This window comes from Sinocyclocheilus grahami, unplaced genomic scaffold, assembly GCF_001515645.1.
Source record: "Sinocyclocheilus grahami isolate Dianchi unplaced genomic scaffold, SAMN03320097.WGS_v1.1 scaffold1655.1, whole genome shotgun sequence".
NCBI lineage: Eukaryota > Metazoa > Chordata > Actinopteri > Cypriniformes > Cyprinidae > Sinocyclocheilus > Sinocyclocheilus grahami.
Window position 1 is genome coordinate 35,718 of NW_015506834.1, and position 15,893 is coordinate 51,610.

Consider the following 15,893-nt stretch of genomic DNA (forward strand, 5'->3'; position numbering starts at 1 on the left):
TTCCGCCAAGACCAAATACATTAACACTGTCATATCCATCACCATGCTAAAATCTTCAGAGAGTTGTCATGATTGAAATATATTTCTGTCATGACAACTCTCGAGGGATTGGCATGGTAATGTATATGACAATGTTAATGTATTTGGTCTTGGCGGAATAGATCTTCTACGCTGCTGCTACTGCTGAATTGCTGCTGCTGTTGGTTATTGCTGTAGTTGTATATTATTGCTGCTGCTGCAAGCAAATACAGGCACTTACTACTGCCAATGCATACGGTGATATGGTGCCGTGAGTATTTAAGACATACTGCTGCTGCACAAATAACATATAAAATAACCCATAGCAGATCTGTACAGATGGAGCTGGGGAAGGTGGAGGGTTTCAGAGAAACTCTGAAAGCGTGCTGGAGGAATCTCTAGTGAATACTAGCCAGCCATATAAATGCAAGGCAGTAAGCTCATTGGCTGCATATGCAGCATGAACCAATCAGCTTGTGCCAAGTCGTTTAACTCTCTGAAGATCATCAGTTATGTTAACAACCCCGTCGCCTGCGCCATCAAGAGTTTCATGACTGAACTATATATTTAGCCTTATGAACAGCACACGTCCTATTATGACAGCTTGGATAGTTGTGGCCAAAACCATCTGCACATTCAAATTCCTACTGGGTAATAATAACTCTTAAAATGTCAATTCCAGTGGCTCCAAAAATGCTTACACTTAATTTTAAGGTGATGCTGTTATAGTATACTTACACAAATGAGTACTGAATAATATTAAGTACTTACGATACGGTTAATGTTTGGGTTTGGTTCGTTGCTTGTATGCATGCAAAATTTACTGTTATTACTACAGTAAGTACTAGTAATGTGTGCAACTACGCCTCTTTAAAATAAAGCGTTACCTCAAAAAGTAGTTAAGACATTCAAGCCATAATAAAAAAGTCTAAATGTATAAATTATTCATATATATATATATATATATATATATATGTGTGTATGTATATTATATATATGTAATCCAATATAATTCATTAAGTCCTTGTAAGTCACTGTATTCGTGAAAGAAATGTGGACTGTATTAAGGAAGAACAGAAAATTTGATGCACGTGCTGTATTGCAGAATTTTTTAGCTGACATGACAGTCTCACACTCATCAGATATTCAAAAGCTTGCACATTACATACCATTGGTCCCGATGGACCTCTTGGTCCAGACGGGCCTTCATTTCCTGGTGGACCCTGAACAAAAACATATGCCATCATGCACAACTAATAGCATTAGCAAAGATTCATTCAATCTGCAGAAAGTTTAAAGATGCCCTTGAGATGGGCCTAACACAATCCACTGAATATGTCTGACAAGACAGAAGAGACAAGTCAGATAACAACGCTAAAACTGAAAACATGCACTTTCAAACCAGTTCAAGGTGCACTTTAAAAACGTCAATCTTACCCTTGCTCCAGAAGGTCCAACAGGGCCGAGCGGACCTGGAGCACCAGTCGAGCCCTTGGAAGATGGAAAAATACTTAATGTCATCCGTCACACCAGTGGTTGTTTCAAAATACAGGTTTTTGTATCAAACAACCATTTAGTTGTTCATGGATCAAAGCTGAGCAATTTCAAATATTGTCAGGATATGACTACATTCAACCTTTCCATGGAAGAGAAGGAAGGTTTTTCTAAACCATATTAATACGTGTACAAATAAACTTCTTGCAAAGTAAAAGTGCCTTCATCCTGTACAGAAATAAGTACAGACATTTGTTTTTCTATCTGTGTATTTCTTTTGGAAGTCAAAAATAAAATGACGTTATGATGAAGGTGTTAGCAATCATTCTGCTCTGTTTTGTTACCCTGCTGTAAATCTGTGTGCTTATGAGGATGTGAGTTGTGTTTGCCGATTGTTTTTTAAGCATGCATGTAATCATAAAGCCATTTATCTGATAAACACATTAAATCTTCTGATCCCACACTGCACAAACCTTCCAGGATCCAATACAACACAATTTACCATGGATTTCATGAAGCACTTAAAAACAGCTCAAACAAAAAAGCACTAACCCGCTGTCCAGGTAAACCTGGGTCACCGGGGTCTCCCTTAGGTCCAGGCCGCCCCTGAAAATGGAAGAAATGAAGCAAGCTTTCACACTCATTCCTCTGTTACATGACATTGAATGGAATTTACATCTCAGCCGTATGTGGATGAGGGGGCGAGTGAGTGCTGGCTCCGTTAAATAAATGGGTCCGAGTCTTTTAGTCATAAATTACACCAACACTATACAGTACTGTAGCCAGACAGGTTTAAGATTTTAATGTCCCAGGAAAGTGAAATAGAGGGCATTGGTGTCCCATAACTTGCTTAAAAGCAAAAATGAGAGAAATACATAACATAGATAGAACATACATGAAACATAGCTAGTTTTAAACACATTAAATGCCTGACCCGTCCCCTTTAAATGTGTTAATTTGACATTCAAATCATTCTATAAAAACCCTGGCGTATTTGTAGAACATTGTGCATTTTCAGTTGGCAAAAATCATATAATATTTATTTTGACCTCCTGAGATAGAACAAAAACATTTTCTTAAAGGTAAGCATCTCCTGATTTTCAAATAGTGTTATTTCAGTATTATTTATATACTTACATATCATTCAAGCAATAATATTTGCTTGAATTAGCTTTTATTTTTCGACTTTGCCTTCATTTTAGTTTAAATTCAGTTTAGTTTTGTATATGTATTTGTATACATATATATATTTTTTTTTTCTTTCTAGATTTTTCTATCTTTTCTATATTTAGCTGTATTTTTTTCTTCTTCATTTTTTCAAGTTAGTAATTCTAGTACTCAAAATTATGTTATTTCGGTTATTTGCCAGAGCAGCATTTCTAATTTCCGGTTATTTCATTTTAAGTTTAATCTACCGTTTATATTTTATTTTATTTCAGCTTAATTTCAATTATCTAAAACGATTTTAATAGTTTGAGTTTTAGTTAACAAGACCAGCACTATTTCAAACCCTGTTTCAGGCTTAAGAAAGGTTTTAATATTTATTAATTTGATTCTATGAGCGGCAATACTAAAATTTCACAGATGGAAATGGACAGAGTTGCGTTCTTTACTTACTGGTTCACCAGGAATAGACAATCCATTAGGGCCCTGTGGGCCTGGTGGTCCCATTTGTCCTGGTTGACCCTGCTCCCCACGTGGGCCCATTGAACCCTGCAATAGCAATGAACAGGTTTAAATCCTGTTAAATTACCCAGTTTCAGCACTCTAGGAAGAAGTGCTGAGAGAAATGGTTTCTTGATGGTACCGATGGAGGAACCTGTTCAACATCTACTTCACTATCTGACCATTTGGCATTCATCAGCAGGTCATTTAGAAACTAGAGATGGAGGAGGAAGATAAGCTTACCGTGGGGCCAGACTCTCCTCTCTCACCTCGTGGGCCTTTTGTACCAGGGCTGCCCTGGAAACACAAAAAACAAAGAAAAGAATTTCAGATTCGTTACAGAGTGATGTTTCCAAGTTCACTCATCTGAGGTTTACCCAACAGTCTTCACTTCTGCTTTCTGACCTTAAAGCGTATCCCCTAATGTCGACGAGCAAGTCACTAGTCATCAGCTCACGCTGTGCTGTTAACCATCACTAAACCCCAGATGTTCAATCCATGCATAATGGTATGGAGAGAAGAGCCCCCATAATCTTATTCCTCTGCTTAATGTAAAGAGCAGGACTGAAATTACAGCACTGGGGCTTTGGGGAAAATATTCCACCTTCCCTGAACCCTGGACCTTTTCGTCCACATCGTGAGAAGCGAGATTTGCAGAGGTAGCACGATGACTTCAGAGACATAGGAAATGTCATGGGACTCTAATGATCTTACCGGAGGGCCCGCGGGGCCTGGCGGACCAACGCTGTCCTGAGCACATGTGCAGGAGTGAGGAAGAGCGGGACATTTGACTTCATCTCTCTACAGAAATGGAGATACAAATCAAACCTTCTGAAAAAGTTAAAGACTTAACAGTTTAAAAAAAGAGAAAAGACTTGCAATAATAAAGACAGCTGGCATGATATCAATTCGAAGGTAAAACCTGTTAATTAGTTGCCTTACTGTATACGGTGAAAAACTGTAATACTGTAGATCTAATGGGACATGTATTGAACTTTTACAGTAAAAAACTGTTGTTGTTGTTTTTCAGTGAAATGAATGTTTTGAAATAAAGATTTTAATGTTTTTTATTATTGGTTATGTACATTAGAGTTTTATGTTTCATCTTATGTTGTTAAATTAAAGTTTTTTGCATTATTGCAGTGTCATGTGTGTTACCGCGATGGGTGTTTTGTATTTGTATCTGGAATTACCTGTGTAATTGTGTATACATACAGTTTTTGCCAGTTGTTGTTTGTTTGTTTGTTTGTTTTGTATACAGTAACACTCAGAGATTTTTACAGTGTCAAGTAAGTTTCAGTACAGATAAAAAAACAAAATGCTGCACTGGCCACAGGAGGAACACAGTGGTGTACATCTACCTGCCCTTCAGCTACTCTCCATGGCCAAAAGTATGTGCACACTCCCTTCTAATGAATGGGTTTGGCTAAGCCCTTTAATTCCCGTGAAGACAAATGCTAAAAGGAAAACAAAAATCCACGTGTTTCATGGAAGACTGTAAGGTTTGGAAAGGTGTGAGGGTTAGTGTTCCTTGTCATTTCTTTGTGAAATTGACTAGAAATGTATAAAATGATATAATCTTTTGATTTTTAGTCCAGTTATTTTTTTTCCATATTATCCAGTTCAGCTATTTGTACTATATTTACCATATTATTTACCATATTATCATTAATTTAAAGGTCAATTGGTCAATTGTAGGGGAACCTTACTTTCTGACTTTTGATTAAATACTTTGTAATGTAAGCGTTAATTTAAATTCAGCAACAAAATCTTTGTCATTATTCAATTACACTAAATTACACTGTTTTCATTTTATTTTTCATCTATATAAACATAATATCATACACAATAGATACTCTGATATGATGTTATGTGTTAATTTACTCGTCACTACCATAATCCGAAACATGTGTTGATGCTTTATGTTATTTGAGGAAGATGAACCTTGAACCGAGAGCCCTTTCAGTGCTTTAGAACGAGACAGTGACATATTGCTACAAAGGGGCTCCCTAAAGATACACTGAGGAAAAGGGTAATCGCCGTGAAAACTGGGAATTGCTCAAAAGCTTGACAGCTGTATTTAGTGTCCCTTCTCTGATTACACGCATCTTTTGAAGACTGCAAAACTCAATTACATTTTCTTAGCAGGGGTTAAGTGTGCTTTGACTAAAAGCTTTCAACATACTGGCCAAACAGTAGACGAAACCTCAAAAAAGTCAGAAAACCCACCCTGTAAGATAACAATCTGTATACAATCCCTACTTACCATTGCTGGAATATCACAACATTTGTCTCGACTTGTCCAGCCTAAACTGCAGACAATATCAAACATCTGGAGCTGGAACTGAGGGAGAGAAAAAATGGAACACAAACGGATGTTACAGATGGCTTGCATTGAGCGCCGGGACTCGAGAAAAAAACAACAAAAAAAACATGCCCACATGTACCCAACAGTGTGTTGAAAAGTAATACAGACAGAATCGAATCCGTTCAGGCATGAATGGGTGGGAGGACATGCACTTGATTGAGTATGAGTGGACAAAGGGAACGGCAAGGTAGATTCCTTGGATTAATCATTTAGTGTGCGTTTGGCGAACTGAAGCCAATGAGCAATTTGTACTTACTGTGGCAGACTGCTTCCTTGAACCACCAGACTTTACCATTTTTCCAAGGACTTCATAGCCATCTGTGGATATGTTGTTGGCCTCTTTGATCTCTTTCTCAGCCACCTCTTGGCAGTCAATGTTGAGTTTGACATTTTTCGGTGAAACAGAAATGTGAAGCTGCAAAAATAAAACGCCATTAGCGCGAATACCTCAGCGTTGCAATTCAAGCATCAGTTCATTATTACTCAGTACTCTGGACATATTGGCTTGCTTCTTAAATCTTCATGAAAGGGATTCACAAAACTGCCAGATTGACAAAAATGCACAAAAACCATCCTTTCAGGAAACCTTTCCCATGATCCCTGAGATCATTAACCCCACGGCCTGTAAACTATGTTTAGAGTTACGCTCTCAATTCTTCCAATAACAGTTTAATTAGTTCATTATGTAAAGACATGCCAGTCGTCGAACACAAAGACGAATCTTCATGTCAGCAGATAATATTAACTGGTTTACCGACTGTAATTTCCCCATTGCATTCACCATGAGACTCTACATGCGGAAGCAACCACCGAAATGCTTTTTCCATCCTTTTTTTAGAGGGAATACATTTTCTTTATGTGGCGTCACCACATGTTGCTATTATGTCATTCTGCGGCTGACCGTCTAATGCGCTCATTCCCCTGACTTGAGCAGTTGCTTTTGTCAGTGAAAAAGTCTGACCAGCCCATACATCTGATATTCATACTTTGTAGATCAGCACTCCATAGGCAAGGTCATATTTCTTACCTCAATACCGTCAACATCTATGGCAACCAGCATTTGGCTTCCCACAAGGAGAAGGGGTCTGAAGTTCTGGCTTTAGAAAGCTTTAGAAGCTTAACCAAATAGTGTGTTCAAAAGCTCGTGGGAAGCTGAGAATGCAATAGTTATCAATTCTAAAAATATATGCAGGGAGAACATTTTTGATAAATGGGTAAGTGTCATAATAACAGACAGGGCCAAAGAACTGAAGTGCTTTCGTCTCGTTCGGTTGTATGGTGTACTGTGCGTTCACACTCTCTCGAATCCTCCAGTTCTGGCTACCGTGGCTGTGTGAATATGCCCACCATGTGGTTTCATTTTGCTCTGCTCTAGTCTTGCCCTATGTCCTGTTAGACTTGCATTATATCTGTCGGCCTCCATTTCATAGTTGCACGCTTGGCTGGCCATCTTCCCCCACCATTTCCTCAACTGTATGAATTCAATGAGTAAATTCACATTTTAGACAGGATGTGGTTTTAAACTACAATTTAAAAATTGTACTTTCTGTCTCTTGAGAGCTGCCTTGATATCTGATGTCTACATCTAACTGAAATGGATTTGAAATGCTGCAAAATGCAAAGTTGCATGAAACATATGACTATTCTTTACAGTGTGATGCTGCTCTGTGGACAAAGAAGAAAATAAAAATCCAAGATGACAGAGAATGATAATATTGTTTATAAATATACTCATAATACATGTAATATTAAAATTAGCCAGTATTTATAAAATATATTATTATTTTTTTTATATTTATCAAATCTAGCCAGTATTTGTGTGTGCTATGCATTTTATGTAGGGCTGACACTAACAATTATTTAGGTAATCGAGTAATCTGTTGATTATTCTGACTATTAATCGAATAATCTGAGAATTTTTTTGTGGTAATAAAAATAGAACTAAGCGAACAATAGACTTTAAAATGACTTAAAATACATACAGTATATAATAGCAATGAGGCAATAATAATTGGTTCAAATTAAATATCAAAAGCAAGTAATCATATGGTTTTATTGAACAAAACGGTTGAAATACCTAATGTAATAAAACAATATAACATAACCTATGTCCTTGTTTTAATCATTTTAATCCTTGTTTAATGTGCCAATTTAAAGTGTAATGTGAATGTAAATAATCTGCAAAGTTGTAAAGCTGAAAGTGCCCATTTCGAATCCTATTTCCGCGAAATTCATACGTCACAAGTAAATACATTTGCATAATCAGAATCAGTGGTTAAAATGCATCTTTACTATGATACCACAGCAGTATAATCACAACCTTTTGCTGTGTTCCTATCATTTCACTGACGACTGCTTCTCCAATCTCCACGAGTTTAACGGGATTCCTAATTTCATACTTGTTTTCAACTTGAAGCAGTGCTGTGGAGAACAACAATGTTAACTAGATGTGTTCACTACCTGTAGCGATGTGTGCTTATGCTGAAATATACTAAATAAAGGGTTTGTCTTTTCAAATCTTCTATCGCTATATCTTCTATCTATATTTATCGAGTTGGCTCGTGTGGTTTATGTTTAGCTCTTCAGAAATGTGACATCTTTTCTGGTAAGGGAGCATAGTGAGCATCGATGCTCCTAGTTTTTGCGGTGCATTCCCTGACTACTGAACTAGGGAGCTGATTGAGACGCACCCATAGCCTTTTTACAGTATAGAATATATTTTCTGCCTCATTCTGTGAAAAGAAGCAGAAATCAGATCACAGAAGGAACTTATTTCAAACATTTTAGTTTTGTTGTCATTACAAGGGAAGATGCTTTGGCGTGTTGCTTTTTAAAATGCATGTTTTAAGCGGGGAGGCGTTTTCTCATTATTCACAATTCACAGGCATGTATTGAACTATGGATGTCGTACCAAATGGTTCAATATTATATTGAGAATTGTGACATCCCTAGCAGTCACATTAACAAAATTCTGCTTTTTTCCCCCAAAAGTTTTGTCAATAGTGTAACAATGCATGTGTGCTCACACAAAGGTTACTTTTGAACCAAGCAGCTTTTATGTTGGTCAACATGGCAAATTTGCGAGACCAACTTGAACACGAGTGAAATCTATGTTAAATGTTGACACTTTTTTGCCCTCAGGTGAAACTCCAGACTGCACAGATTCCTTTTGAAATGACTGGGTTTTGCTAGCAATTTCTCTGCACAATGGTAAATGTGATCCCACCTTAACTCCGGTCAATGCAGTGATTTTGCATGACCAAATTGAACACAAGCAGAATCTATGCGGGGAACTTTTTCACCCTCACGTGAAACTCCTGATTATTTAGATACCGTTGAATGTTAACACTTAATAGTCAATGCTGCAAATTTGCATGACAAACTTAAATGCAAATTAAATCTATGTGGGAAACTTAGATCACTGGTAAATCTGGCCCCACCTTAACACTAAAAAGCAATTATGAGTCTTGTCTCACACAAGCTTCATGTGAATAGTGCTTCCAAACCATTCACATGACATGACTTTCAAATCTAACTCTGAAAGCTTTTATTCACGGATTGATTTTAGCTACTAAATTCATCATCTCTAGGATTTTCTAAAAGAAAGGAAATGGCATGAAGAAAGGGCTAGTGTTCTGTGTGGTACTGCGTGGCTCACCACAGAATCCATTTAATAGTTGTTCCCATTCAGGAACTCGAGCTGCGTCGAAACGCTATGGGAATGCCTTCAGCATGACCGTCCTCTGAATCATGTGTGTAATCAGTCCAATGGATGGGCGAGACGTCATGGGCGGGGTGACGTAGCGACCAGGAAGCTTAAAAGCACGTGCAGTGGAACAGGCGTCAGCTTTCTATCATTCAGTGTGTGTGTGTCAGTCATACTATCTGTTGTGAGTCTTATTTGGTGTTGTTTGTCCCATTATAAGCTCCATTATGTCTAAAGCCAAGGCAAAGACAAAACATTTGAAGGGCGAGAGCAGATCGTGTTATAGGCTGTGTGTTCCTCCCTGCCTGCGTTACATTATGAGCGGGAATACACACAGTCTGTGCGTGGTCTGTTTGGGAGCAAAGCACGCAGAGTCGGCTCTCGAGGGAGCTGCACTCGTGGGGTTCGTAAATGGATCTGGTGGAGGGAATGGAGATGGGCGAGTCCCTATCTTCTTCCTCACCCGCCAGATCCAGCGCCCGCTCATTGGGATCGGAAGCCCGCTCTGCGGTTTCCTCCCCCCGGGGAGCGGGCTCGACGCTCCGCCTGTCTTCCTCCGAGGAGGTTGACGTGGAGAGCGTTTTGGGGGCAAAGCGTACCAATATCGGTTTCTTCCCTTCGGCCTTGCAATCTCACCCCACACTTTCACAAAGTGTGTGGATGCTGCTCTGGCTCCTTTGTGACTCCAGGGCATCCGCATACTGAACTATATCGACGATTTGTTGATACTAGCTCAATCGGAGCGAGTGGCGATTCGGCACGACAAGCAGACTAAGGACATGGATTACTGGAACCATGTCCTGTGGTCTGATGAGACCAAGATAAACTTATTTGGTTCAGATGGTGTCAAGCGTGTGTGGCGGCAACCAGGTGATTTTTATTTTAAGGATTTGAGCGGTTTAGACATTAATGGCTGTGTGTTGAGTTATTTTGAGGGGACAGCAAATTTACACTGTTATACAAGCTGTACACTCACTACTTTACATTGTAGCAAAGTGTCATTTCTTCAGTGTTGTCACATGAAAAGATATAATAAATTATTTACAAAAATGTGAGGGGTGTACTCACTTCTGTGAGATACTGTATCGATAAAGACTACCTTCCTTCTGGCGATATATTCTCTAAAGAGAGTTGGGGATCTGCAGGCCCTCTCAATGGCCCCTTCCTTCTTAGACTTTGTGCCCGGTCTGGCCAAAGTGTTTCTCTACCCTCCATTGCAATATTTTCCATTTATTATGAGTCCTCTGATCTCCCCTTGCCTTTGGGGATCAAGGCTCACTCGACTAGAAGTGTGGCGGCCTCCAAGGCCTTTCTGGCAGGTGTGTCTATGCAGGACATCTGCAATGCTGCAGGTTGGTCCACGCCCCTAACGTTTGTCAGGTTCTATGGCCTAGATATGCGAGCCACTCCTGGCTCTTCCCTTCTCTTCTCATACCCTAGCTGTGCTCCTTCCACACTAGGCAGGGATTTCTCAGTTTGGCAGCGTGGGCATACTCGTTCCCATAGCGTTTCAACGCAGCCCGAGTTCCTGAAGGGGAACGAGACGCTGCGTCTCAGTGCCATACTTTCGGCATCCCTGCGAGCGCTTGCTTCATTCCAAGAAGCTGACGCCGGTTCCACCGCACATGCTTTAAAGCTTCTTGGTCGCTACGTCACCTCGCCCGTGACGTCTCGCCCATCCATTGGACTGATTACACAACAAGGCGTTCCCATAGCGTTTCGACACAGCGTCTCGTTCCCTCCGGGAACTATGGTTACATGCGTAACCTGGACACGTTTTCTTTTCCCTAGGCTCTCTAAGCAGTATTGTTAAACATTATAATGGCACAGTGTACGCACTTTTGTCAACACTCATATCTTAATTACAATAATACTGGCTTGTATGTTGTTATTAACTATTACAAAAAAATTATCAACTACAAATCCATCAGGCCATGTGTGTTCATCTGAATTGGCAGTGGCAAGATTCTGGCCAATGACATTTAAGCAAAACAAGGAATCAAATACGCTTCATTTCTTTAAGCAATACTATTTTTATTGACTTTCCAGTGATCCTGACAGATTTCAGGGGTTTCACTCAATGAGATTTCCCATGCAGAACTCTCCAGCTTGATGCTAGGGTGTTGCTAATGTTGTTGCTAAAGTGTTGCTTACTGACCCAAATCAAAAGAGTCCTCTCCCAAGTCTCTATGATATTCTGGTCTCATGTTCCTCCAAGTCTGTGAGAGTTTTTTGTTCATTTTAATGATTGCCCGATAAGTCAAGTTACTTAAAAAGAAATAAACCACATGATTTTAAGTATTATTAAAGTCTGTAGTGCAAATGGTGCATGATGAGGTAAGCAGTGCGGATTAATATACTGTATATGGTTTGGGATGGTTCAAATTCCTAACCCAGAGTATGAGCCATTGCAATAGTGATGCTTGCCTTAGTAAGCACAAACAAAACTGAGAGGGAAGAAAGAGAAAAGTCGTTCACTTTAAACAACTTTTTCAACTATCCAAAGCATGATAGGCTTGTTAAACCCAAAAGGTTTCCTTTTCATGTAACCAGTCTGTAATCTTGTAACCAAGGTGGTCAGCTAATCACCAGCTTAGCTTTGTGTTCACGTCTCCAGAATTGCCAGTGGTTGCTGAACATACAGTAGGAAACAGTGGCAAACCAATGCTTTTTCATGAACCCTGGACCACAAATGGGCCCGCAGTCACAATCCAGACTATATGACATCACTTTGTCATTGAAGTCACTGTAATGATGTCAATGGGTGAATCTCAAGAAAACAATCAAAAGAAATACAAAATTTGTATTATTATTATTATTACCAATGATTCAATTATAGTACATTACTATAATACAGTAATGGTATTTTTTACATTAAAATACAAATATAATTCTGTTCCAAAACAACAATAATGATGTTTACATGCTTTACAATTTAAATAATACATAATTTTTACTATTACAGTAATGATCATTGGGTGGAAATAGGCTTCATTAGGCTTCATTTTCTTTAAGCATCATAACTATTTTTCTTTGACTTTCCAGTGGTCTTCTTGAGATCCGCCCCGGTTGCTCAAGCTGTGCTTTCAAATTTCCCACACAGACTGGGAAAATCTTTAATGTGTGGTTGTAAAATTAGCACATCTTGAAATCTGATTGGCCAGCATGTACTTACTAGACCAAAACTGCCAAATCCCAGCCAGTATAAGTTACAGTCTCCTGGTTGTCAGGCATTTTTTTACATTAGCAATTAAACTATGCCAGTGGTCACTTGGGACAAACATGACAAAATGCTGACATGTTTAGCTTTAAAGAGACTCGGCGTATGCACTGGGCTTAGAATAACCTCTGAGAAAGCTCTATTACCCTTTATATAAAAATAACATCATTAATGTCCTCTTTTAAAACAAAGTTCAATAGCAATAATTGATGTTTCCAGCTCTCATGAACCACATCACCATGAGCAGTGTGGAGCTGCTCTTGCACAAACCTGCAACTAGAATAATGGCTGGTGTATAGGCGAAAACTCTGCGTGCACGATATGGGTCGTTAAACATCTCAATTTAAAGCCAAAGGCAAAATCAACAGTGGCAAATCTTGCATTGAGCTCCAAAGAAATAAACGTATTTTGAATTTATCAGCCAAGAGTTATTTAATATTTCTAAAAGGATGCTCCAAGTTCAAATCCATCATCCTATTCATATTCACAAGACAAGATAAGAAGGTCAAGATAAAGGCGATACAGTTTTAAAGACTGACATCTACCACCTCATCTAAAGGAACTAGGTCTTCAAGCTATTTTTGCCGTTAACTCTTTATTGCAGTTAACTCATAAAGGTTTTTTATTGGCATTGATGATTCCATTAAGAATGTTTAACATTCATGGAATCTTTTCATTGGACGAAAGGTTCTTTATAGTGGAAAAAGGTTCTTTTGACTTTTAAAATGTTATTTTAAAATAGTTATTTTAAGAACTGTTCACTGAAAGGAACCAAAAATGGTTCTTCTATGGCATCACAGTGAAAACACCCTTTTGTAACCTTTATTTTTAAAGGGGTCATATGACGTAGCTAAAAAATAACCTTATTTTGTGTATTTGGTGTAATGAAGTGTGTTTATGCGGTTTAAGGTTCAAAAACACATTATTTTCCTCATACTGTACATTATTGTTTCTCCTCTATGCCCCGCCTTTCTGAAACGCACCGATTTTTACAAAGCTCATCGTTCTGAAAAGCGAGGTGTGCTCTGATTGGCCAGCTATCCAGTGCGTGGAAAAAGGGGAACTGAATTCACCGGAACACCGGCATTGTTGGCTACTCTCCCAAGAAACAGTGCTTGTCCTCCGTAAAATGCGTTGCACACATCTGAATATTTGGGTTGAAGTGTTCTGGAACAGTGTTGTAAATACAACTTAACCACTGATTTCTAGTTGTGTCCTCTTTTGGAAGACCAAACAAAGTAGTTTCGCTTTGACAACGAAACACAACGTCTCCCCGACATGGTGGCAGCAGCAACAATACTACAGCGAGAATCAAAGTTTCGTCTTCTTTCTTTGCGTGAACATTTGGGCGGTGTTATGCAAATCTTCCCACACAGTGACGTAGACATGTGGGGGCGTGTTTAAACGAGGTGTTGGTGTGGACGAGTCTTAACTTTTATAAAGAATATCTCTTTGGGTTTGACACTCTAGTCTTTGCAACTTTAGGGATCTTATCTATTCACAAACAGCTTGTAACACTTCAAACAGAAAGGAAAACTTGAAATCGCATCATATGACCCCTTTAAGAGCAATTTTAAACACCCAAGTAGTCAACCGAGGTAAGAAAATCAATCTACCTTGTGGAAACTGCCGTGGAAAACTTTCTTCACTTGGTCGTTATCAAAGAAGACTTTCTGATTTTCACCTCTGGAGTCCTTATTGTAGAATGAGATGCTTCTACTGGAGGCTGAGAACAAAACACACACTTACAGACAGCCCTGCACTAACTGCCCGGACAAAAATGACACAGAAAATGAATAAATACAACAACCAAACAAAGGATGTCCATCTAAATCTGACCTTGATGCTCTAAAAGGACTGATTATGCATTTCTGAATAATTACTGCTATAAATCACTTGAAGCCTGAAATCTGGAACCCATTTAGAGGGTTTCTTTTTCTAAATAAGCTTTAGCAGACACCACAAAGTTTACTGCACACACACACACACTAACACACACGAGACATGGAAAATCAACATGGTCCTTACGGTCAATGGTGAGCCCGACCTCAGGGTTGTTGTTCTTATCTGATATCTGCCATATATCAAACGCATCCTTGCCGGTGTCGGGGAGAAGACGGAAGAGGAGAATCAGAGTGTAGGAGGGAGGAAGACCATCTGGATGGATTTCCCTTCAAAGAAAAACACAGCTCATTTATCAATGCAAAGAGCATCATCAGGCAGCCCACAGCCTTAATGTTCATAAAATCACGTCATAATGCAAAATATGACCTGCACATGATGGGTTTCATGGGAATATTGCATGTGTCTGATGACAAGAATATAATTAAAAGCTTTATACAGTTGTGCAGTACATTGTATATGTTGTGCAGTGAAACCAGACACAAATCAAAAAGTGCAGAACAGATTCATGTAGCGTCCTCTGAGAAAAATGCAAACAGACTCGCAGCCTTGAGTAATGGCAACATATTGAAGTATTTTTCCTCTTCTGGTGCTCAGAATGTTTCCATTTGAAAAGCTGCTTACCCACGCACAAGTACAAATCATTAAAGTTAAATTAATCAAGCATGCTTTGGCCAGAGACCTTCACACCAGATCTTTAGTTGGCTCAATTTGAGGTCTACTCTTCTTGATCTAAGAGTGTACAGACAAACACTGGAGCATGTTTGACAATGGCACCATTGGAACAATCTGAAAAAGCCTGAGATTTTTATGTAATAATTAGTAATTTAGTAATCATTTGCATTACTTTTGTACAAAAAAAAGTGTAATGAGTAATACAGGTATAGTTAAACACCAATTTGCCCTTGTCAAAAAAAAAACAAAAAAATAATGAATTAATAATACATACAGTAGATTTGTCATGAGCTGGGTTTGCTTCTCTTTCTCTCTCTCACATACACTTACATACTCTATCATGCACACACGCACACCCATGCTCATTCTAGCTCTCATCTCCACCTGTTGGTCATCACAATCAGCGTGTGTGCTGCTTTGTGGGGACACCTGTTTCCACTCTGATCTATTAGTCACTCTATTTCTAGTGGTTGGGCTCACTGTTCTCTGTCGGATTATTGTGTGACATGCATACGGTATTGTTTGGCCCTTCATGTCGATACTATCAGAGTTCTGACCATGTCTTGTCTTGCTTAGTGTGCTGTGCTCGTCTTAGTGTTCTCGGTGCCCAGTGGCTGCTTCCAGTGAGCCCAGCCCATACGAGCTCTCTCTCCAAGACGGGAGTCCTCGGAACCAGACCATCCCTGGTCGATTTGTGTTTCTTCCAGTTCTGTGTCATCGTACGACAGACTGCCTTGTTTTGTGTCTTCAATAAAGAGACTGATTCTAACGGACTGCCTGTGCACGTGAATCCTTTACAGCACCCCTAACAGAATAATCCGACCAAGGATGGATCCAGCAAGGGA

At 39.2% G+C, this 15,893-nt stretch overlaps 1 protein-coding gene across 1 annotated transcript in view; it reads right to left on the reverse strand.

The window, feature by feature from the left end:
* The window catches only part of col12a1a (collagen, type XII, alpha 1a), an 86,512-nt gene that overhangs the window by 13,787 nt on the left and 56,832 nt on the right, over positions 1–15,893 (reverse strand). Inside the window, exons 50-59 of the mRNA XM_016258195.1 lie at positions 14,500–14,642; positions 14,088–14,197; positions 5,802–5,960; positions 5,444–5,521; positions 3,892–3,978; positions 3,421–3,474; positions 3,130–3,225; positions 2,065–2,118; positions 1,456–1,509; positions 1,188–1,241 (exon numbers count right to left, since the gene is read on the reverse strand). Of these exons, the coding sequence (XP_016113681.1) occupies positions 1,188–1,241; positions 1,456–1,509; positions 2,065–2,118; positions 3,130–3,225; positions 3,421–3,474; positions 3,892–3,978; positions 5,444–5,521; positions 5,802–5,960; positions 14,088–14,197; positions 14,500–14,642 (889 nt within the window). The remainder of the gene's footprint in view (positions 1–1,187; positions 1,242–1,455; positions 1,510–2,064; positions 2,119–3,129; positions 3,226–3,420; positions 3,475–3,891; positions 3,979–5,443; positions 5,522–5,801; positions 5,961–14,087; positions 14,198–14,499; positions 14,643–15,893) is intronic.